At 38.8% G+C, this 24,523-nt stretch overlaps 1 protein-coding gene across 4 annotated transcripts in view; it reads right to left on the bottom strand.

Moving 5' to 3' along the window:
• The window catches only part of UMAD1 (UBAP1-MVB12-associated (UMA) domain containing 1), a 218,042-nt gene that overhangs the window by 175,296 nt on the left and 18,223 nt on the right, over positions 1-24,523 (bottom strand). For all 4 annotated transcript variants that reach the window (XM_014739042.3, XM_014739041.3, XM_070264521.1 and 1 more), the window contains one exon: positions 20,316-20,421. In XM_014739042.3, coding sequence (XP_014594528.1) covers positions 20,316-20,397 — 82 coding nt within the window. In that variant the 5' untranslated portion in view covers positions 20,398-20,421. The remainder of the gene's footprint in view (positions 1-20,315; positions 20,422-24,523) is intronic.

Here is a 24,523-nt window from a genome sequence, read left to right as displayed (position 1 = left end):
GGAAATCCACAGAACTCATCATTTATATGCCACAGGAAAAATCAGGGTCTACATTTTTATTCCAAATCACTTTGAGATGAGTTCATTTTAACACAAGATTTTCATTCACCTTACCATTAAGTAACCACGAAGGAAGATAGGTAGGTAATACTAAGAGGGCTGGAGAAGGAAGGGCGAAGGAGGTCATCACAAAGAACTTGAGAAGCCAAGCTACAGTACCTCCAGGAATAATAAATAAATCTCTTCAGAAATAGATATCTCTTTACTCTTAGTGCTTACCAGCATGGTGTCTAACCCATGGGCACTCAGTAAGTCTCTGAGTAGGGCCTCAATAAATATTTATGGGATAAATGATTAACTTACTGGAAATCCGTAAGTGGTTTACAAGGATCCCATGAATCTCCTGAAATTACAGGTGAAACACTGGGCCCATGAGTACATGGGCATTTTCATCAGATTCTCATACAGTCCATATCCAAAATAGGATGTGACTTATTTTGAGTAATGGATGAATTATTTATCTTTCAGGCAGTCCACTATTAATATTGCTTGTTACTGAGATTTTGATAAGAATTCGACAATAAAAAGATCCAGATAACGCACTTTCTGGCTAGAATTTGAAGCGCAGAAATTTTCTATCTCTAATAAAAAGCAGAATTACACACTCTGACAGTCAAATGAGCAGAGGGTCAACCTGAAAAGGAATCCACTCCAAGCAATACCCCAAAGAAACACCCATATCACAGCCCTTATGAAGTGGGCTGAAGGAATACCAAAATTTCCCTCCAAAATACTCTGGACTCATTAAACAGTAATTTAAGCAACTGAAGAACTCTGATTTATATTTCTTAAACTGGAAGATGAGTATCCCAGGAGTACATGCAGCACGTGAGAACATACACGATGACAAAGGACAGACACAGCAAATCTCCTAGCATCGAAGGTACTGTCTGATATTACATAATTTAAAGCATTTTATATTAAAATAATCACAGCTATATTATGCACTCAGTACAAAACTCACTTAAGCGTAGCTCTGGGGGTGGGGGGAAGGTGCAGATTCTTTGAAACCAGGTGTCCACCCCAAGGCTTTAGGGGGTGCATATTCACTCTCGTTCATCACTGGGGTACTTTGGAAGAAAAGTTTGAGCAGAACTGCCACAGGGAGAGACCACAATAATTTTTCAACTTAGATTTTACATTAACCATTTTTTAAAGACTCTAAAAGGTACCCATAAGGTATCCGTTTTAAGCAAATAACTTTAAGGAAACCCTTCAAGATGAAATGGGTAAGTTATCTGCTTCATGGGTCTTTAGAGATATGGACATTAAGTATTGCAACTTGTCTGGCAAACTTGATAGTTCTGATGTATTAAGCAGTTCTTTTGGACAATAATTAGACAGCGTAAGTACTAGACAGTGAGACATCTGTCCAAAAAATTACACAATCAGCATTGTTGTAAAAGATGTTAATCTCTGCCTTCAGTCCAGCAAAGGGTCAGGCGCACAGTTCAGTGAGAAGTAGTATGTGCTCATCAAGATTTTAATGGGTAAAAAAATAAGAATTTTTTAAAATAAAAAGAGCAAAATGATCTGATTTACCCTCACTGAAAATTATCTGATCTACCACAAGACCATTTCTACTGACTGCTTGGAACATGTACTAAGAGTGAAGTTCTATAGAACTTGGAAGAAGGAGAGGGTGTTTACTGAGCTCGCTAAGCTTAGGTCATAGCTGGTTCCACTTCACATAGTTAAATGCCCAGGAAAAATCAATAAATCTGTGACCAGTCTTATGTTGTTCTTAACAGATTTCAGATGGAATGTCTGAAAAGGGCAGTCTTTAAAAAAAAAATGGTAGTGTCTGCTTCGGAGTCTGGTCTGACAGGGCCTAACCCATGGAGTTATTATGGGTAAACCAGTTGGCAAGGATCAGTGCCCACTATTCAAAGTCGACTTTGAGCAGTTCTAGAAGCAGAAAATCTTTACAGAGTGCTTTATTTAGTTTGAGCTTGTGAGTCATTTGTTCTGTATGAGGGAGAGTTACTGGCAACAAATGAGCAAGAGCCTTGAGATCGATAAATTTCAGGCAGTTGACATCGGTTAATAGCTGGGGAAAAATACGCTTCCTCGTGATCAAATGGGATCTGAATTTCCACAATTCCACTTACCAAATTCATACCACAAGTTATTCTCTTCCCAGAGCAGGCTTCACAGCCAACGCCAGAGGCTAAACTCAGGTCTTCTAAAAAAGTATTTTTTTTCCAGAAAATTAAAATCGTACACTAAGACAATCTAATAAGATTCTATGTAGTTTTTCCAAATTATCTTTATGATGATACCTAATTATTTTTATAACCTACCTAATTATTCTTATCAATTTTGGCTCTAAAAGAGTGAGTCTCATATGAGCTCAACCAGAAAACAATCATACTGGTAATCGTTTTACCAGAAACACATAGAGATACAGCAGCGTTTTAAAGAGTCTCATATACATAAAAGTTGATCCATCTCACTCTTTCACACCCTTGCCTTACTAAATCCAACTATAAGTGCATAAAATGTAATGTGAATAATGCTTCTCAATTTATAATCAACACTTATGATCATGTGAGAAGACAGATGTGGAAAAATAAAGAACCTAAAGGTGATACTTCACTGATAATTCCCAACACACAGAGATATAAAAGATGCTGGGTCTACTTAGAATGAGAGCTGAAGGTCCTTGCTGAGGTGCACATGCTCAGAAGCAAGGTTTCTTTATTCAGGGCCATGGTGCAAGGGGTCAGATTCTGTCAGTAGAGATTTCACTGCCAGAAATTCAATGTGTTATAGCCGCTAATGCCAAAGAGCGTGAAAAGCCTGAGTGTTCTTGCTCTGAGACTAAACATTTAGGAAGTTCTATGCTTAAAAGCAATAAGGGAAGAGAATGTTTGAGAAGCATATAACAAAAATTAAACAGACAAAATCAGAATAGAAATCAATTTACTAGGTCTGGAAAAAGATGGAGAGACAAAGTCAGCAGATTTTTATCTTTCCACATCCTTTCTTATCTAATAGAACATAACCATTCCTTGTTATAAATCAAATCCTAAAGTTGGCTGGGATTGAAAATTCTGTCTGAGATAAACCGTGGTGGGGAAAATGCTGATGGCAGGTCAACCAACCACCGTCCGCGTACCTGGCGGAGAGGAGGGTGCTTTCTCCACCTGGAAATACGCTTAACTCCCTTTTCAGAATTTTCAAATATGACTCAGAGAAACTTCCGACTACTTAATAGTGCTCCTCGATAGGTCTGAAGAAAAACCAAAGGTTTCTGGTTTTTAAAATTAAAGTTTCTGATATATTTGCTACAAGTGCCTAAGGACTCAATTGAAATAAGAACTCAGTTGCCTTCGGCCAACAAGTCATTAACAGACATTCCAGATCAACTGACAATAATGACAACAACAACAAAGAAGAGATCGCATTCTTCAGAGAAAGACCTTATTTCTAATAACTGTCATGTAAAAATAACATGTGGTTTTAACTTTATTAACTAAATCAATAGAAAAACCCACTGCTGAGGAAAAATTATGTATACTCACAGCATGATTAGAATTTAAAAGTTTAAAATTCCAGAGAAACATTGTGGCAAAATAATTTAAGGAGAGGAATATAAAACTCCACACACATATTAATAAAACTGCTGAGAAGTACATTACAATAAAACAAACAGGATACAAGTTTGTGCAATCCATTAAAAATAATACAGTTTACACAAACAGTATTCAAAGCACGGTGGAATTTCACCTTAAAATTGACCTTAGTGTTTAAAGGATGCCTCCTGATACGATGGAAGTTCTGGTTTCGTGAAGGTATTTAGGGAAGAAGAGGATTGTTAACATCCAGGAAAACATGAGAGAGAAACTCAAATAAAGAGCTGGTTAACTTCTTTCCCCAAGACAGTTTTTCCTCTTAGAAATGCTATAAATTGTTATTGCAAAATGAATTAAAAGTTTACGATGAGACTTTCCTATATTATATTCTGGCCTTACATCTACCAAAATAATATTTATAATATTAATATAAATATTTAAAGAGAAACAGTATTTACATTTACTCAATAAATGTTTGGTGAACTGAACTATATATCGGAAACAGGAAGCACAATGCAATTTCAGTAGTGGGAGTAAAATGCACCTCTGCTTTTGGGAGAACTACAGTTTTCATGAGAAAATCAAGGATTTGGGGAAATCTCTCTTTGGGGCTCCTTTTGACTTTGGGGTTCTGCAAGTACTATATGTTCACTAAGTAAATATAACTAATCCAATTTGGTAAATATAAATAATTAAAGGGAGAAAAAATTAAAACACCTGCAATCATAAGATCCATAGGTAAATAAATGCTTTTCCTTCCAGAGATTTTTTTAGGCACATGAAATATATATAATAAAAAGGTTCATGCTAAACATACCATCTTATAAACTGCACTTGCTTATGTTTTGATGATAAATTATTAAAAGCGGAATTTCTAAGGCAAAGGATCTACTTCTTTAAAGCTTGTGATACCTATTGCCAATTTGTCTTCCAGAAAGATTGTGCAACTATAAATTCCCACCAGCTGGAGGCAGGCCAGTGCACACAGCACTCAATCCATTTGCATGTTTTTGCTAGGCTCTCACCCAGTGACACCCTTCTCTGTTGGGATGTCTTTTTCCTCCTACTGCTACTACCTGGTCTTCAGCGGTACATTAAAGAAATGAAAATTTCCAACATCACCGCTACCAGCACCAGTTTCATCTCTATTCCTGCCCACATTGTTTTACTGGTGGGAACTATACCTCTCCGTTTGCCCTCCATCACCACCAGTCCCTCCTCTACTTGCTGAGCAGCTTTCCAGAATGAAGAAAGATGGCGACTGGTGTGAGGGAAGTAGAGGAATAGGGAACAAAGTACTCTGCTTCCTTCACAGAATAGAACCCAGGAGTAGACAGGGATAACTGCCAAGATCTATGTGTTTTGTTTTTGTTTTTGTTTTTGTTTTTGTTTTGAGGAAGATTAGCCTTGAGCTAACTGCTGCCAATCCTCCTCTTTTTGCTGAGGAAGCCTGGCCATGAGCTAACATCTATGCCCATCCTCCTCTACTTTATATGTGGGGTGCCTACCACAGCATGGCGTGCCAAGCAGTGCCATGTGCCCACCCGGGATCTGAACCAACGAACCCCAGGCCACCGAAGCGGAACATGCGCACTTAACCACTGTGCCACTGGGCCAGCACCCCAAGATCTATATTTTGTTTTGTTTTGTTTTGTTTTAAAGATTTTATTTTTTTCCTTTTTCTCCCCAAAGCCCCCCGGCACATAGTTGTATATTCTTCGTTGTGGGTCCTTCTAGTTGTGGCATGTGGGACGCTGCCTCAGCATGGTTTGATGAGCAGTGCCATGTCCGCGCCCAGGATTTGAACCAACAAAACACTGGGCCGCCTGCAGCAGAGCGCGCGAACTCAACCGCTCGGCCACGGGGCCAGCTCCCCAAGATCTATGTTTTTCAGATGTAGGTCTCAACATACTGCACCATGGGCAGAAGGTTAGCTAGTTTTTTCTCAGTCTAACCGCACCCCAGATTCTGGCATTCAGCTGTCCGTCCCCTTAAGTTTCGGTATGGATATAAAACTTTCCCTCTTTTTTCATGAGCATTTTAATAAAAGATTAGCAGAGCTAAATTGGGGCTACTAGCCAGATAAAATTTTAACTAAAAAAATCTTCATGTTGACTTTTGTTTGGACTGATTTCCTGCCCTCCTGAAAAAGAATTCAATGAATCAGAAGACACTTTGGCACTATCAATTTATTCTAACAGAGACTAAAATAAATTGAGGGATCTGTCAGTCACTTTAAATACACAGAACAAAAAAGGTATCACTGAAATATTAAGCTATTAAAAACAAACCAAAACTTCAGAGATAAAAATCCAATTTACTCCGTCGTTCAGCAGATGAGGAATCTGTGCCTCAGTAAAGCGATCTGAACTGCGTGAGAAGAGAAGGAACACAAGCAGCAAGCCCCATCCTCTCCTTTGAAATGTAATCTCCTCACACAGGGAATGTCATGAATTGCTTGGAAGTCAAAATGCTCTTTGCAGAACATTATGAAATATTGATATTTTAAATTCTATCATACAAACTATAATTTCAGACAAAACTTTGTTTAGTTATTCTAAGTTTAAATTGCTATTAATGTTCAATTTATTTCATTGCACAGGTTATAAAATAGAATATAAAACCATGCCTATGACTACAAATGTTCAAAGAACAAAGCAGCCATAGAAATCATTATGATGGTCTACTTGCAAGTTATTCCTTTAATAACAATTTGCGCCTTATTCACACCTGTTACCTGCCTAATTACCTGCTTATAAAATTAATGTTGGCTCTCTCTAGAATTTAAGGAAAATCTCAGAACAAAAAAACCTGAGATTCCATCAGGTTATTTTTTCCTACAAACTGTGAAAAGCCAACCATTATTCAATTTTGGCAGTACAACCCCTCTGCCCAGTTCCAGGAAGGTGCACATGGAACACAACTTGAGAAATACAGGTTCGTACCACGCTAAGCATCACATCCTTGAGGGTCCCGTCGCCTCGGAGTCCTGAAAGGAGCTGAAAGAGACTGCACTCCTTCAGAGAATGGAACGTGTTGAAGTACATCTGAACTGAGAATATTAAAATACATCTGGATGCATGGGTATATTTTCCTAACAGGTAGAAATCATAATTGAATTTCTGTGGTGGTAAATTTAACCCAACTTTAGCAATAAAAAGATGCCCACAAGCTAGAAAGGCATTTCTATCTCACCGGGAAGGGAGTGCTTTCACTGCAACAGGTCCATACCAGAATTTGGTATTTTATATAAGGTAACTTCTATACCCTATTCACCTTCCCTTCTCTCCTTAGCAAACAAAAGAATTTACAAATTTTAAAGTATTCTCAATATACAACTTTCAACCAGAAATATTTACATATTAGGCTTTTTAGAATTATCCCTAAGATCTCCCTCCAGCCTTAAAAATTATATGCTGCATCACTCCCACCCTTTAATGGCAGAATGTTATAAATCATAGCTCAATTTGTAATAAAAAGTGTAGACAATTAAAAATAAGATTAAAGAAATTTTTATCACTGCCTTTAAACTCTTTAAAATTTGACATATTGAGCATGATTGACATGCAATTCAAGTAAAAACATAATATACACTTGGCTTTAAACTTTAAAAAGTGACTTTAGAACCATACATTTGGGATGATAAAAGCAAACATATATATTTTAATTTTTCTCCCCAATTTCCATGTTTAAAAAAAAGGATTATGATATCATTTATTGCCTTCAGCATTTTTGAAAATGGTACATTTCTAAATATGTAACATAAAGATATGTGAGTCACACAGATGGAGGTGCTTTAAGCCTACGTTAAGACTACGTCAAGTTTAAGACTATATTATCATTAGCAGGATTGCTGACTTAATAAAAGAGCTGGTCCAGATTAGTACAGAAATCTTCTGCCTAACATCAATAATCCACTTCCGAAAATTGGATGTGGAGAAAAACGCATCAGGGAGCCTACTTCCCATTACCTTAGATGCGAAAAATTACTGTGTGTTACACATCAATCTAAACCTACTAACCAATTTCTGAAAATATAACTAAGACACAGTAAAAATGCCTACGTATAAGTAGCAAACTATTATGTTGGTATGTTAAACTTGTTTCCTGATCACCAAAACAATTAATATGGTTGTTGACCACCAGTTGCTTCGTAGCAGTAACACGGCCTCCCTTGGCATCAGGAATATCCAAGATGCACATCCTTTTCGATGCCAATAGGCATACCTTTCAGAATGTTTACATGGGACTCTGACAATCTATTCACTTCATTTGAAAGGTAACTCGAGACTATTTCCACACATTGTTTTGTTAAAAATTGAGTTTGGGAGGACATAAACATAAACTTTTCCTATATAGACATCAACTGAAGAACTTTATTAATGTATATATACACATACACACACATATATTCCACGAAGTCTGGACATTAGAAACTAAAAGGGGCTCTACCAAGAAAAGATTAACCAGGAAGATGTACCCTTATAAGAATACCTGTCAAACGTCAGTCCAGACATTTTCAGCTGAAAGTAACAGAAGCCTATCTAAAAGTGGCTTAAACTTTAACCCCGGAATTTATCATCTCACCTAACAAGAAGTTCAGAGGTTGACAGTTCCAAGGCTAGTAAATGCATCAGTTCAACAATGTCATTGTGGTCCAGGCTGCTTCCTCATTTTATTCTGCCATCTTCAATATGTGACTCTGTCTTGGGCTACCTCCTCTCAGCAAAGATGGCAACAGTGGATGCGTCTCATGAGGCATTTCATCCAGATGAAATAGCTGCCAGGGGAAGAGGTGACTGTCTCTTTAGTACCTGCCAATGAGGCCCTCAGCTGACCTTCCTTCGTGTCCAATTACTCAAAACTGACAGGTGCCCATTTTGAAACTAATCGCTGGCAAGGTGGATTGGGCTACCCTGACTGGCTTAGACAAACCAGCACTGACCTAGCAGGGCTGGAAATAAAGCCAGTCTCTCCCGAAACACGTGGTCATGCAGAGGATGGCGAATACTTTGAAGTGTGGAGGAAGGTGGAATGAATTTGGGGTAGGCAGACCTGCTCTGAAAGCTTAATTCAGTGTGCATTAATAAAATAACTAAAATAAGCATAATTTAAGTCCAGATGATAAGCAACGTAAGTTAAACAAAGATGTATTTTCACTGGAAAAACACCTTATGGGAAGACATTACCAAGTTTTCTAACCAAATATTAAGAAATCTAGAAGTCATTCCAAAACCTGTTAACAATATATGAATCGAGGATCTACTTTATGGAAGTCATTGTGCTTTTATGTAAGATACACAGGAGATGAGCTGTCCGTAAGGAGGTTACAATCCAAGTGGCAAGACATACCAAAATAAAGTTTAAGCAACATTACAAAACAATGATACAGGAGCTGCTACAAGATACTATGGGATTAAGCAGCAACTAAATGATAGGAGAAAATGTACATCATGAGATCAAAGAGAGAGTTATCCAGAGTCTATAGAGACCAGAGACAGAATTTCATCTGGAATCTGAAGACTGAAGAGGATACAAAGAGAAACAGGCCGGGCACTCTGCACAAGGAAATGCTGAGCTGTGGGCCCGGGAGCAGAAAAACATCCTGGATTACAACAGCGAGAGATCTGTGCAAAGGCAAAACAAGAGCAAACTGTCATTGCAAATCACTAATTACTTGTTTAATACGACAAGTACAAAAGCTCTCCAATCACAGTTTTGGATCTGTACATCCCTATTATCATGTGCCTATTTTTTGGTTTTTTAATGAAAAAACTAATTGCAGCATCATGTCCTGAATGCATCACTGAAAAAGTGTGCAAGTATACTCATACCAGGTTAACACAACAAGACAGAGAAACAACCCACAAACTAATGAATTTATGGAATCACCATGGTGCATGTCATTCTATCAAAAACCTTAAGTGTTTGATATTACTGTGTAATGCTATTTAAACTTTTATTTCGTGTGTCTTGCCACATAGATTGTAACCTTACAGACACATCTACTGCGTATCTTACACAACAGAAGTAATTATTCTCTATTTTTTTTCCGGCTGCTCAAAAGTCACTCTATTTTCTGAAGCCAAACCAGTAAAAGTGATCAATGAGATGTAACCCACCTCTGACAATGACTATGCTACCTCTGACACTAAAATAAAAATATCCTAAGATACCACATTCCCAGTGGCTAGTAAACATTGGTATATATAGCAACATGTAGAAAAGTAGTTCTTTAACCTTTTTAGAGTCACAGACCTTTGAGAATCTAATGAAATGCAGAAACTCTTCTCCCCATAAAAATGCAAATACAGGGGCTGGCCCCATGGCCAAGTGGTTAAGTTCGCGCTCTCCGCTGCAGGAGGCCCAGTGTTTCGTTGGTTCGAATCCTGGGCACGGACATGGCACTGCTCATCACACCACGCTGAGGCAGCGTCCCACATGCCACAACTAGAAGGACCCACAACGAAGAATATACAACTATGTACCGGAGGGGCTTTGGGGAGAAAAAGGAAAAAAAGGAAAAAAATCTTTAAAAAAAAAAAATGCAAATACAAACTTTTGCCTATAATTTCAGGAGACAGAGACCACTCCAACCAGCCCCAAACTCATCATGGCTAAAACTCCTCACATACTGATAGCAACAGAGACGATGGCTGGTTATCAGATATCAACTCCTTCAAGCAATCCATCAACAAACTATTTTAAGGGTTACAGTTTTCCTTTGGTGCTGCCAAGCATATTTTCAGCTTAGTGCATCAGGAAATAATAGATGCCAGAAATAAAAATAAGTCATTCCATAAGTTTAGAGCTGAGCTTTTTGACTTAGGATACTGCAAAATTTCAGAACAATGACTCCTTTAAGTCATTGGTACTATGAGGTAAGGCTTTAGTATAGTATACTTAATACTTATCTGACTTGTGTGTGTGTATATACATACACATAGATAGAGAGAGAGAGAGAGACTGAGCCATAAAAGTATATATCACTTTTGAAGGAAACAGCAGTTGTAGGAAATGAATCAGTTTCAAATTTAACTGATAACTAGAGCATGATGGCAATTCTCAATTCTTTAGTAATGTTCCACCAGTTAATGCAAACTTTAAACACTTCAGCTTTTAGTGGATAAGAACGGAGTTTCTGGTGGACTCACTGCACAAGCACATGGTGACCTTCCAGTCTGAGACTGGGGAAGGGTGCTTACTATTCCCTGCCCACAACATATGTCATCAATGAGCACAACGTTCTTTCCAGCTACGCCTAGATACTGGAATCATTCCCCTAAGCATTTCACTGAACTGACCAGAATTAGCAAGTGAGTTAAAACTTCTTTGTACTCACTTTTGTCAGTGAAGAAGTCTGTGTATAGTTTCCTCTTATTCATCTTATTTAGCACTGTAATGAGGAAACCATGATGCTACTAACATTTTATATGTAAGGAAAATGAGGCTGAAATGGTAAGTAGCTTCCTTGATCGCACAGCAAGGAAATGATGGAACTTAGAATCCAAGTCTTACGACTTTCAGTTCAGTACCTGTATTAGTTCCGGTTTGGTTCATCTGCAAAATGACAAATAAAATAGTGGCCTACACAGAATAGAAGTTTATTCCTGTCTCTCATAAAGGAAGTCCACAGGAAAGCATTACAGGGCTGATGTGGCAGCGCCACAGTCTTCAAGGACCCAGGCTCTTCTCAGCTTATTCTTCAGTTAGCCTCACAATGTACTCCAGTCCTCATGGGCCAAGATGGCGGCTAGTACTCTACCAAATCATCATATCCACATCCTAGGGTAAGAGAAGGTGGAGGTGGGGAGGGGGAGGAGGAGAGGGAAGGTACACACCAACTACGTTTTCAAAAGATTTCCTAGAACCTGCAACACAACATTTCTTCTTATATCACACTGGCCAGAAAGTTCACAATTCCATACCAAACTGCAAAATGGCCACATGGCAAGATAAAAACGCTATTAACTACAAGAGAAAGGGAAACAGATATTGAAGGACAACTAGTAGTTTCTATCCCTATATTGTGTTTGAAAAAGTTAAACTTAAGGTGTTTGATAGAAAGACTTGCAGCATGACGGTTCCATACAGTTGGTTAGTTTGTTGTTTCTCTGTCACATCCCGTCAATCTGGTACGAGTATACTTGCACACTTTTTAAGTGATGCATTCACAAGATGATGCTACAATCAGTTTTTTCATTAAAAAATATTTCTCAATCTTGATGAAACTGTAACAACTACCTCTGTTTTAAAAATTAATAAATTTCCAATAAAAAAACAAAACAGTACTTCATAGCTTTAAAATGGTCAGATATCTGATAGCTCATCACTGCCAATGGGATAAAATTCTAACCTCTCAGGACAGCACACAAGGTCCATGACAAACCACCTTTCTAGACTCGTTTCTCATCAGTGGCCCTGATACACCTTCTCCAGTGAGCCAGGAAGAACTTTTTACTGGCCCTGAATTTGTCCCAGACTTTTCGGAATGCACATACTTTACACAGTCTGTCTCATGCCCTGGAATGGTTTTATTCCTTCACCACACTTTCTAAAATAACTATCCCAACAATTCTCAAATATCAACATGCATAAAAATCACCTGCATTGTTTTTTACAAAATGCTGATTCTTAAGCTATAGCTCCAAAGATTCTGTTTCACTAGTTACGGGTCAGACCCAGGAATCTGCAGCACTTTTAACAAGGAGCAGAGTGCCTGGGACAGAGAAGGTGCTCGAGAATGTTCCCTTAATGATTATAACAGTAAGAAGAGATTATATCACACTAATTTAAGATGTTTCTTCTGGCTTAGTTTATTAGATAATGCTGTCCCAAGGTAACACCAAAATTCTATCATGATATAATGAAGGAAAAAGACACACTTTTCAGAAATTCACATTTGTGAAGATTAACCTGTAACCTCAATAAAACTCTTCCCTTCATAACACGCTTTGGTCGCACTCAATGGAAAAAACAGATGATGAATATGATAACCACTTAAATATAAAAAAATGTTGTAGTATTATTAAGATTACCAGAAAGACAATATTTAGGTCTTCAAACCCCATCTGAAAGACTAGTACAAAGTACAATTCTCATACTGTACATTTTACTTAGATTCTCATCCTCATTATTTATTTCCTCAACAGAAGGAAATAAAAATAAACTTTAATTTAAAATATAAAAGCTACTCATGACAATTTTTCAGTTAAATAGTCGCAAATGTGGAAAATACAGCATTATGAAAGTCTCTAAGGAAATACTAGAGGAAATTCATTTATGGAATATGGGGTGCATACTTAAATTATTTTCCCCTACTGATATTGTACTGAGTAAGTGCCCCCTAGGAAACAGTACCAAAGTAAACCAGTCAACTACCCCCAAATTGCTATACTAAAAATATGACTGCCTGAAGGTTTCAGCTCAAAGAAAAAGAACCTCAAAGTGCTCTGAAGAGTTTACAGGTGTTAATCTGTCAAATAGATTACTGTGGCTAAAGACAAAAAGAGTCACAGGCCACTTGGAGTTTACATTTGTATAATTAACAAAATGCTTCTCAGTTGCTCCTCTGACTTAAAAAGAACATTTAAGGTTTCAAGTATATTACTTTAAGAAACGGCTTTCATTTCTTAGAATTTTGAAGCTTTCTGCTCTTTACCTATTTAATGTTTGAAAGGAAGTGTGTTTAACCTAGAAATTTTGTGGTTTTATTTGCTTTTCGTTTATTTGTGTACGGCTCAACTACTGTGGAAGAGAAACTGTAAGTCTGTATTTTTATGAGGTCTTTTTCAAAGTGTCTTAACACATTATTTGATGGTGTACAATTACTAAATTATAGAGTGAACTGCAGTGGCTCTCAGGTCCGCATGCACACTACAACTATCTGGGGAACTCTGAAAAAATCCCAGTGTCTGGGCCAAACCCCAGGCCCATCTAACCAGAATGTAGGGATGAGACCCCAGCACCAGTATATTTTCAAAGCGCCCCTGAATGCACAGGAGGGTTAGAACCCCAGAGTTAGGGAAACAGATCCCTAATTTACATCTGAGTCAGATGGGTCCACTGAGCCCCAGTAAGAATGAATGACTTTCTCACAATTAATTGTATGAAACAGGGCTCAGTTCTGCTTCTCAGTACAGTTGACCCCTCTCCCTGTCCCATGGCCATTCACTCGGCACATTCAAGGAGACAAGGCAGGTGGTACACCCTCTGAGGGACAGCCTTGCCGGAACGTTTTCACCTCAGAAGTGACACCAGATTAACAGGGGAACCAGAATTAGGAACCAACGAATGTGAAAATTCTGTTAATTCTACCTATTAGACACACAGCTTCACATTTCTTAACAGAAAAATACACAACCGTGTAATGAAGTTAGTTGAAAAATCTTGGCATACTTGCTTTAGATTCAAAAGGATAAGAGTAAAAACACAAAAATTGCCAAGTAAATTAATTGTAATTTGAATTTTCATGGCTATCACAATACACAGGCAGAAAGATATTAACAGGGCGAGTTGCTTTTTTAATCCATAAACACTATTCTTTTTCAAGATTTGGTGAACTTTTGTTGTAAGAACAGGGATAAAAATAGGAAGCACATGCTGAAAATCTGTTTAGTTTTTGTCATTGCTGTTTTAATTAAAGCCTTCAGTCCCACACAGAATCAAAGTGACTTACTGTCCCTCATTCCTTGGAATGTAAATTTTTATTGTACACAGCTAAATTTCCAATTTTAAATAAAGGAAAGAACACAGAGATGAAGAGATTACTTAGAAAGTTCCATAAAAAAATGTGATAGTTTAACTTTTAATGTGTATACATGGTTTGAATGATTCCCAGGATGAGGAATCCAGTGGGAGACAATCTTAAAAATAACCCACTATTTTTCAAAATCCGATTTATCATATAAACTGGAAAACAGAAGGTAAGACTAAATTACATATTTCAATATCAATATTTAAAAGATGAAATCCAAGCTGCTGTGAATTACTAAACTCTGATTCTAAATTCAATCAGTTTACAAAATCATTAGCTTAATGGAAACTGGTTCTCATGCCCTACTTTAAGACGCACCTGCATACTCTGAAAAACATGGTGAATTTCAGTTGTACTGTAACCCAATTCCTTTCATCTCTATAACAGTGCTTGCCCAACTTAATTCCCCCTGCTCCACAGTTAAACTCAATTTCTGGTCAAGAATGTTAGTGAACACAACAATAATAATCTAAATTATTCCTTTTCATTTTATATTCTGTGGGGTTTCTTATTGCTGTTATTTTTCCTTCTTTTTGCTAGAACATAACAAGCTAATTTATGCCTTTGTCTTAGCTTTGGAAGGAATTATATGCCAACATCGAGGCAACAGATTACCCTTTTCCTAATTTAAAATAACTACGAGGTTGCACACTACAGTAGTAAATTTGTAATCAACTTAAAGATAATGTCTTAAAAGTACAATTAAACATGTCATAACAGAAGAAAACCCTGGTAATTACAAATAGTACCATGCTTGCTGGGGTTTTAAACATTAGTATAAGATTAAGAAAAATCGCCACCCAGTGATGCAAATGAAAACTGCAATTTGTTTTTGTGTAAAATGAGTACCCTGGAGGATTACTTCAACTTCATTACTGAATGAACGAATAGCTATTACCTTCTTAGGTGAATAGGAACTGGTTACAAGGGAAAGGATGTTTTTCTACTAGGCTTTTTTCTTTTCCCTTATTCTTATTCAGCACACTTGACATTTTACAAAGGCTAAACACTTTGGAAAGCTTAACAGAGAAAAAGCTTTCCATCCAAAAGTGAGCTAATTGTATACAAACAGCCCAGATATTCCTATTATCAACAAAAGTGCCTAGGCTCTGCCTGACCCTGAATTTCAAGTCATGGGGTGTTGACTTCAGCAACTCAGCAATGCCATCTAATAATTGTGACCTAAAATCTATTTGTGTTAAGCAGGAAGGCTTGCCTACGGGAAAATGTATTCTCAACTGGGAAAAAATAGATAATTTATACCTTTAACAACATAATTTGCTCTGACAGTTTTAGAAGGAGGTCATAAAAGCCACATAAGATAATAACCTAACAAATTCTGTGGAATTCACGATAAGCAGTTGTTGCTATAAATATAATCATGTTTCTAAGTCTTTACTTATTGTGTCATTTAAAAGTTAATAAACAAACACACAAAACCAATTACACAGATTTTTATTCCTGTAATGTATCTATTAAGGACAAAGAAAGTTATATGGATCCATTATAACCAAAATACATGTGTGTAACTATGGGGCCATGTTAATAAAAGCATTTCATATCCACCATTTGACCTATCTGACATTTTCCAAAATATTTTACACAGTATGCTGAGACTAAAGTAAGTATCATATATGTCAGTATGGAACTATAAGATGAAAAGAGCAACTCAGCAGAACAAACCAGTTTTTAAAAAAAGAGGTTACCATCCTATACATAAAGACAATTAACTACATTCCTAATAACCTGCCCTGACTTCTATCAGGCAATTCAGTTAAGTCCTTAATTGTTGAATAATTTTTTACTAACTAAACAAGGAATACCATCTTCCAATCTCAGTTTCATTAAGGAGATTATAGTTTTATGCAATATTGTTAAATATTTAAAATATTAAATAGTGAAAAGTTTGGGGTAGCCAAAATTAAAGCCAAACTTTATGAACAATAATACAATAACCAACCCTCTCTTATTTAACAAAAAACCCCAGCATTTTCTCTTTTAAACAGTAAAGAATCCAATGTGAATTTTTTAAAAAGAGCTGAAAATGTCACTAATGTCTTAAAATCAAAAATAATAGTATGACATCAAAAAAAAAAAAAAGATGGATAGTTCAGTGATTAAGAGGATAGACTCTGAAGCCCGGCTGCCTGGGCTAATTCCACATCTGCTATATGTTAGCCGGAGGAACTTGGAAAACTTAAGTCCTCACTGTATACGGAGGTAGAATACCACCACCTCACTCACAGGGCTGTGCTAAGCATTTTACACACATCAACTCATTTAATCCTCTGAATAACCCTATGGGATTGGTACTTCTATCATGCTCACTTTCTAGATAAGCTAAATGACACCTGGGAGGCTACCTAACTTGTCCAAAATGGTGAAGGGTGGCAGACAGATCACCCCAAAATATGCCACTTTGGCATAAGGGTAATTTTGAATGAAAAGCACTTGAAAAGCAGAAGTGCGAGAAGGACACTCTGACCTCCCCTTTTCTTCCTGAAAGCAGGAGATAAAACCCTCACGTCGAAGATGCCAGGAGGAAAGAAACACTCTTATCACCAGACATGGAGAGTTGAGACCAACAGAGCTCTATACAAACAGACCTGATTATAATAACTTTTATCTTCCTCTAGTCTCCCCACATAGTTTAGTTACTTTTCCACAATTGCCTCTTTGTTCAACCTAGTATATGACCACTTAGATTTTGCCACTTCTTTGGGTCTTCATTTTTCTGTGGGGACTCCCACATACATGTAAAAATCTGTATGCTTTTCTCCTTAATCTGTCCTCTGTCTACTTAATTCTCAGGCCCAGCCAGAGACCCTAAAAGGCGAGAGGTCAAGTTTTGCCTCCCCTATAATTGAAATTCTAGTAAGCTGTGGAGCCTCGATACAAACCCAAGGGGTCTGGCTGGATTCAGCATTCTTATCTGCACTTCACTGTAGTGCCTCTGAGGTGCTCCTGAGACAGAACGGAGATGGTGTGATGACAGAAAGAGAAAGAAGACAGAGGAAGTGGGAGCCAAGACGTGATGCTGACTGACCTCATCCAAACTTCAGGACAGCAACTAAGGCCACACAACAGCAGACATGCAAGGATTTTTCATGGAAAATGATGAAGCAGTGGAGCTTTGCACCTGGGGGGGGGGATGGGCTAAACAGAGACAAGCATCAGCAGACACGGCAGCTGACGGACGAGCAGGCCTCAGCCGATGTTTCGGGCACGTTTCTTGCTTGGATCATCTGAACAAGGATAAGCGACAGCTGCACTTCAAATTAAATGCTATCCTGGAACTACGACGGAAGTGATTCCTCACCACGACTGCTCAACTGCTAGATATATGGTGCAGGGGACAAGACCACTCCTGCTCAGTCCTAGATGGTCCTGGGAAAACTCCCTCAAAACACAGCATGTCAGGAAAATGCATCATTAGAGCTTAAATGTATCAGATGGAGCAGCTGGTACATGAGCACAAATCGGAGTAATGTGCCAGAAATTCCCTCATGAATTAGCAAATTTGGAGGTTTCTGTGTCTTCTAATGCTCAGGTAAAGACCACTTCTTTTTTTTTTAAGGATTGGCACCTGGGCTAACAACTGTTGCCAACCTTTTTTTTTTTTTCTGCTTTATCTCCCCAAACCCTGCCCTGTACACAGTTGTATATTCCAGTTGCAGGTCCTTCTAGTTGTGGGATGTGGGAGGCCGCCTCAACGTGGCCTGATGAGCAGTGCCATGTCCGCGCCCAGGATCCGAACCCTGGGCCGCCACAGCGGAGCACATGAACTTAACCACTCAGCCACGGAGCCGGCCCCCTAAAGACCACTTCTTACATTCAAGTCTTTCCTAGAAGAGGGAAGGTCCACGGCAGATAAGCTGCGCCTGCTGAGGCAGACTACCCTGGAAAGCGGCCCCCCCTGGGCTGACTATAAGACAGGCAGTGAAACATCCACAGGCTACAAGCTACCAGACACTGGAGGAGGTTGTGGAAAGAGGAGCACCACTGGCTGTTTCAGCTGTAGTTAAAACTTGCCTCTGAAATGCTGCAAAGTGGCAGGCCACAGAGCTCCAAAGGTGAAGATGATATACACAGTCTTTGAGGTCCAGCATCAGAAGTTGTATGTGCTCTCAAAGATGTCAGCGCACTAAACTCATATCCTTTAAATGGCTATTTGATAACAAAAAGAATAATCGTCATTTCTAATCATGAAACAACAAAAAAGAGCAGAGTCCTCTGCATATGTGTTAAGACTACAGAGGTGTTCCAAAATAAGGAATAGAGAAGAGTTTGGAAAACTAGGCTTTGTGGAAGCAAATTTCTGAGAGAAGAATTTATTTTGAAACTCCTAAAGAAGCAGAAACTTCACAGGAGATCAGACGCACTCCTGAAGTCTTTCTGTTAGTGAGGCTCATTCAGGAGCTAAGAGGGAAGCAACACTGGCAGCTTTCAAGGAACAGAACTTGGGGCTGACACAGCCAGTTCTGACTTGGAAGTCAAGGCACAAATTCCTGATGTGCTAAGAAGGGCCAGGTAAGCAGTTGTGTCCATGGCACCCCACTTTATCCCAGTCAGAGGGTCCTCAGAAAAACCACCGGCCCTGGTCAGACTATGCCCCCCATTTTGCCGCAGGTACAGGGGATCTGGTCATAGAGAAAACAACTCCGACCACCCTAATTACTGCTTCTGTCCCCAGCCCTTAGGAAGCAGATTCAGAAAAATACACATGCCTACCAGAAGTTGAATGGAAAAGATAGGATATTCTATGGTAACATTTAGCCACGAGAAAAATTCTATTCTGGTCTCCCAGAGACAAAGGCCAAGAAATGGAAGAGGACAAGGGGTTAAAACCCTTGTGTTCTTTCTGCGAGAGACCAGATCCTAAAGAGAAGGGCTGAAGAAGCAGAGACGCACACACCATACTTCTGAATGTGTGGGGTCAGAGGCATCTTGTGAGTCCTGGCTCTGATAGGGCCTAAACTAAAAATTAGGACCACCCTTAAATCCAAGGAGCCATTCTCCACTTCTCAAGACATACAGAGCATTTGCTGATGCTAGAGGCCCCCAGTCTGACTGGGCCAAGATAAAGACAGTAAGAGGCAGAAAACCAGAATCTGGTGAAGGAGACACCTGAGAACATCCCAGGGAGCAAAGACCCTATGAATTCATGCAAATCCTGTCAAAGGAGCCCGAATTTGGCAGGAGGAAGCTCAGAGTGGAAGAGGATACACGCTACCAGGGGACATTGGGTTTTGGCCTCTTCACCACCCTCTGGGGAGAGAACTTCTGGGAAGAACTATACAAAGACTGAAAATCTCTTCCTCAGGGGAAAGACACAATGACATGAAGGAAATGTTATTTTTTTCAGAATTCCCCTTGGGAAGAGCATAGTATTTGGTTGAAAGAAATATTTTTTAAAGCCACTAAAATCTTAATAATTAGCAGGTATTAAATTTATAACAGAAAATAAACTAGTCTTAAACATTTAGGAGACCCTATTTAACATATTCAGATTTAAGTGTAGTACACTCAGCAAATATTTATTGGACACCTTATTTAATTTCAGATGCTAATTTTAGAAGCAAGGCTTAGTGCTATTTATAAAACAAAACTTGAATTTATCAAGGATTCTTCAAGACTTTTGGTTTTTCACAATTAAAAAGGTTGACTAGTGTATCAGATAGGAAAAACAGGATGATTTTACAAACGGAATTTGAACAACACAGCCAAACTGATATATAAGAAGCATCTGACTCGATGACAATATTCTAAGTGACTGATGACCTTTATTTTTATGGATTTCATATGCATGAATTAATTCTGGAATTAGTAGGAAATAATCTAAAATCAATCATAATTTGAAAGTAACCTTTTAAAGGAAAAATAATTCATGTAATTCTGATTTTGTTTCTTAAAAGACTCACCTAGAAGGATAAATCCATCTGTCTCTGTCTCAGGCACCGGTGACTTTTTGGATTCCGGAGGCTTTCTGAAGAAGTGAAACATTGCGGCTGCTGCAGCTCCTGCTATCTGAAATAGAAGCACTATATAATGTCACATTCAGATGAAATTGTACAACTCGTGCCCTTTTTAGAAAAAAAAGCCATACATAGAGACATTACAATAATTACTTTTAGTAATTCTATTCTCAGACTTAAAAGCACGAGCCCTCTCTAGGTGTCAGAAGACAAAGCCAAAAACTAAGGTGCATGGACGTCCAGTTAAAATCATGTGTCTTGAATCATGCAACCTCTCTCAATTTCTGAACACGCAGGAAATAACCCAAGATATCACTACCTGTAAAAGTAACATCAACAGGTCACACCAGAATCTGGAAGGACCTCACTAACCATAAATCGGACACTGGATTGAGGAAAGGAAAAAAAACCAGTTCAGGTTTCTAGTCATGCCATAACTAGCTTAAGCCTCATAAAACTGAGGCCACCTGAAAAAAGAAAAGGCGTGTGAAACATACTCTACTGTTGGTGACCTGATTCAGACACTCAAGGGCTGTACCCACTGTAAAATGGCAGCCCACTTTAAGTTCCCATCAGTGTAGATCTTTGTGTTGGTGAGATTATCGTGTGCTGCCCCCAACACACATACACACACCCCTCTCTCCTCCTCCTCCTCTCCCATCTTTGTATATTCAGGCAGGGCAACAACTCCTAGAAAACAACTGGGAAGGCAGTTGAAAGGAATTGGAAGGAGACTCACATCCTGAGGTCAATTCTATAAACAAAGCAATGTAAGAGACAGCAAAGAAAGAAAAACTCCTGGTGGCAGCAAGTGCTCCACATTTTAGTTTTCATGTATTCCACTCATACCAGAAAATCAAGCAGAGAGAGGAAGATTTAATCTGAGTGAAAGCCTTCTAGAAACTGAGAACTGTACGGGGATTTCCGTAGGTCAACCTGCCCTGCGCTGTAGATCCGAGAAGGGTATTAACCTCTACATGAGTGGATGGTAAAGGAAGCGTAGTTGTTGATAGAAAACATTTCTGGCAGATTTCACTTTTTAAAGCGAAACAAACAATGGAGAAGAAAAACACAAGCCATGTGAAAAAGAAAAGATTCCAGGAAAGCAAAAGAACAGCCTCTGAAATCCTCAAAGAGCTTACTGGATATGGTGATGGAGACAAAAGAAAAGTCTGGAAATAGTTTGCACCCTGAATAGCGTACAAGGAGACACGGCCTCTACAAAACCGGTGAAAAGCAAGATTAGATGAAAAAGCAAAAGGAAAAGATAAGGAGACAAGGAATGAGATGAAAAAAAAACTGAGTGAGATACAGAGAAATCCATGCAAGAAAGAAATGATATTAGAAAATAATGGGTTGATTTGCAAGCAAGAATGTAAGAAAACAGAGTTCAAGTTCAAAGACTTAAAAGATTGGAAGGAGGCAACCACTTCTCAACCTCAGACAGTTAAAAATAAAACAGAGAAGGCCTCTGAAGGAACAGTGGCTGATTAAAATTCACCCCCGGGCAAGGATCAAATCAAAGGAAAAGCCATCACACCTGATATTAAAACCTCAGTGTGGATTAATGTGGCACTCAGTACATTCTTTCACTTGGGATAAAATGGTTCAGGAAAAAGAGACGAAGACAGTAGGTCTCCAAATGAAGCCTGGTAGAGAAGACACCCTCAAACAAATAAAGAGGAAGGGAGCACACATAGGGGTGAAAAAAGATGAGAAACAGAGCAAATCTAAAAGTTATATCTAGCAAAAACCGTAGGTCTGGCTATTGATACATGAAGCTGACTGGAATCAGGTAAGAAGTCAACAAAATTTTTGAGAGTTGTAGTCCCAAAAAACTACCAGTCTGGATTAAAAGAGGACTATGACTGCTGGATATTTAAGACAACTCTGCAAATAGGAAGCTGCCCAGGAAAACTGCTCAGCCCCCAAGGAAGGCCTATTCTCCAGTGCCCACTTCAGTGGTAGCCAAGGAAGTTACTGGAAAAGGAAGAAACTCCAAGAGAGTAGAGCCAATGGACACGGAGAAGAACAGACTGGGGGGCCTCTCCTAGGAAGCAGAATCTGAGCACAATTAAGGAACATTCTGCAACCCAAGGTGGGAGTTCGCCAAAATGCCTGCTCCCTGGAATTTCAGAATTGCTACAACTCTGTGACTGCTGTATATCTCCCATTCCTCACCTTTCTGAATGGGAGTGGTTTTGGCAGTTATGTTTCCCAGTTGCACCAGGGTGCGAGGGGACAGGGCGGATTACTGATCTTTCTAGTTCAGGAAGTCTCCAAACCAAGAGGTGCCACATCTGGACCTGATGAAGAGACTCTTGTACATTACAGAGAGGCACCGAACTGTGAGTGTGACGCTGACTGAACGGGGGAATTCGGATTGCTGCCCTTGGGAAGGGATGAGTTATTCTGCCTATGGCAGGGAGAGAGAGCGAGTATATGGTGACCACAAATGAGAACCACGGAATCATGACGGCTGTTCACTGGCTCTCTGCCTTACGGAGACATAACAGGATGCAGTTTTCCACCCTCCTCGGAAGTAGGTATGGCCGTGTGACTTGCTTAGTTCACTGTGTCACATGCCATTAGAGTGCTGTAACCAGAAGCTTTATGGACACTGAGCAAGAGAGGCCCTTTAAAAAGCGGTTCTTGTTTTAACACATAAAGACAAGCCTTTTAATAGCAGTACTCAAATTTCCAATACCTTTTCATGACTGGCCACGAAACAGAAATGGAGCAAACATGGAAGTCACAAAAGTGGTTCTGATAAGTCATTCTCAAGCCCCCAAAGTTCAGAAATGTCATTACAAAAGCCAGACCAAACTCAGGTGCAGTGAGAGAATCTCTTTTTAATTCAAGTATTTTGTACAGAATTTATAACTTAAGTAATTAAGCAAAGTATTTAAGTTTCTCATAGCCTAAAATGTAGAATTTAAACTACATACAGGCTGTATCAGTGTGCTGATAGTATGGCTCACTGGCAATGCATAATATTATAGTCTGTCACTTCAGAACATTATAAAATTGCTAACATATTAGAGAAGGAGGGACAACTTAGGTTGAAAGAGTCAAGAAACTTCCAGGCACAGAAGAAACAGGTCAGAAATAAGAGAAAGGGAGCAGAGATGGTACAAAAGAACTCAGAATGACAGTAAAAAATAGTTTACTACAAATATCCATCCAAAACAGCTCTAAACTTGTTACAAAAGTACCAGTCACCCTCACACCTATCACTCCACCTTAACTCCTTCCTCAAGATGTTTTTCTGGGGGAACAAGATTCCAATTTTACACTACAAGTCTTGGGATTCCCTTGTATAACCAATACTAACTGCTGACATTAATAATTCATTCCACTTAATCATTCATTAAAGTCGGTCTAAACATCTACCTTTAGAGTAATCACTCCAAGCACAAAAAGACTATGTCCTGAGACTCTAAAATCTATCATCAAATTATCTTTATGCCGTGATTTTTTTTTTCAAATCACTGAAAAGCACATAGAGTGGTGTAAAAACTTCTCTCGATAGGGCTGGCAAATACCATTCTAAGATCTCCCCTCTTTGAGTGACTCCCACAGTTGGAAAGCTGCATGGTTGGTCATCACCCCAGCAGCCAGATTTGGTTACCCAGATTTGGTTACCCTAGTACTGGAAAGGAGAAGGGGAGTAACCAAACCCCACTAACATTTGCTGAGCTCCTGCAGTGGGTCAGGCACTATACCAAAATGCCGTATATACTCTATCTCTTAGAAACTTACAGTCACCCCACTAGGTACGCGTGATTATTCACAATGTGTAAGTGAAAGAACTGAAGTAAAGTAGGTTAAGTACTGGTCCAAGTCTATGTGGCTAGTAAGCAGCAGACCTAGAATTTTAAACTAAGTCCTCTTGGCACCAAAACGGAATGCTTTTCATCAACAAAGCACCAGAGACAAGGAGCCCTTAACACTTACGACATTTGTGTTGGACTTTAATATACTATTTCTCAATATTAGTCAAATACATTTGACTAATTCCACTTCTGTCTTTGTCAATCCCTACTTTTCCAAGCCTTGCTCAGTGCTATGTTCTAAAGACATTTACTAATCCCATAACATCTATGTTCAAGACCTTCACTTACTTTAGATTTATATTTCATAAACACTTACTA

This window comes from Equus caballus, chromosome 4, assembly GCF_041296265.1.
Source record: "Equus caballus isolate H_3958 breed thoroughbred chromosome 4, TB-T2T, whole genome shotgun sequence".
NCBI lineage: Eukaryota > Metazoa > Chordata > Mammalia > Perissodactyla > Equidae > Equus > Equus caballus.
Note: the sequence above shows the minus strand (reverse complement) of the source record. Positions and strands in the feature narration are given on the sequence as shown.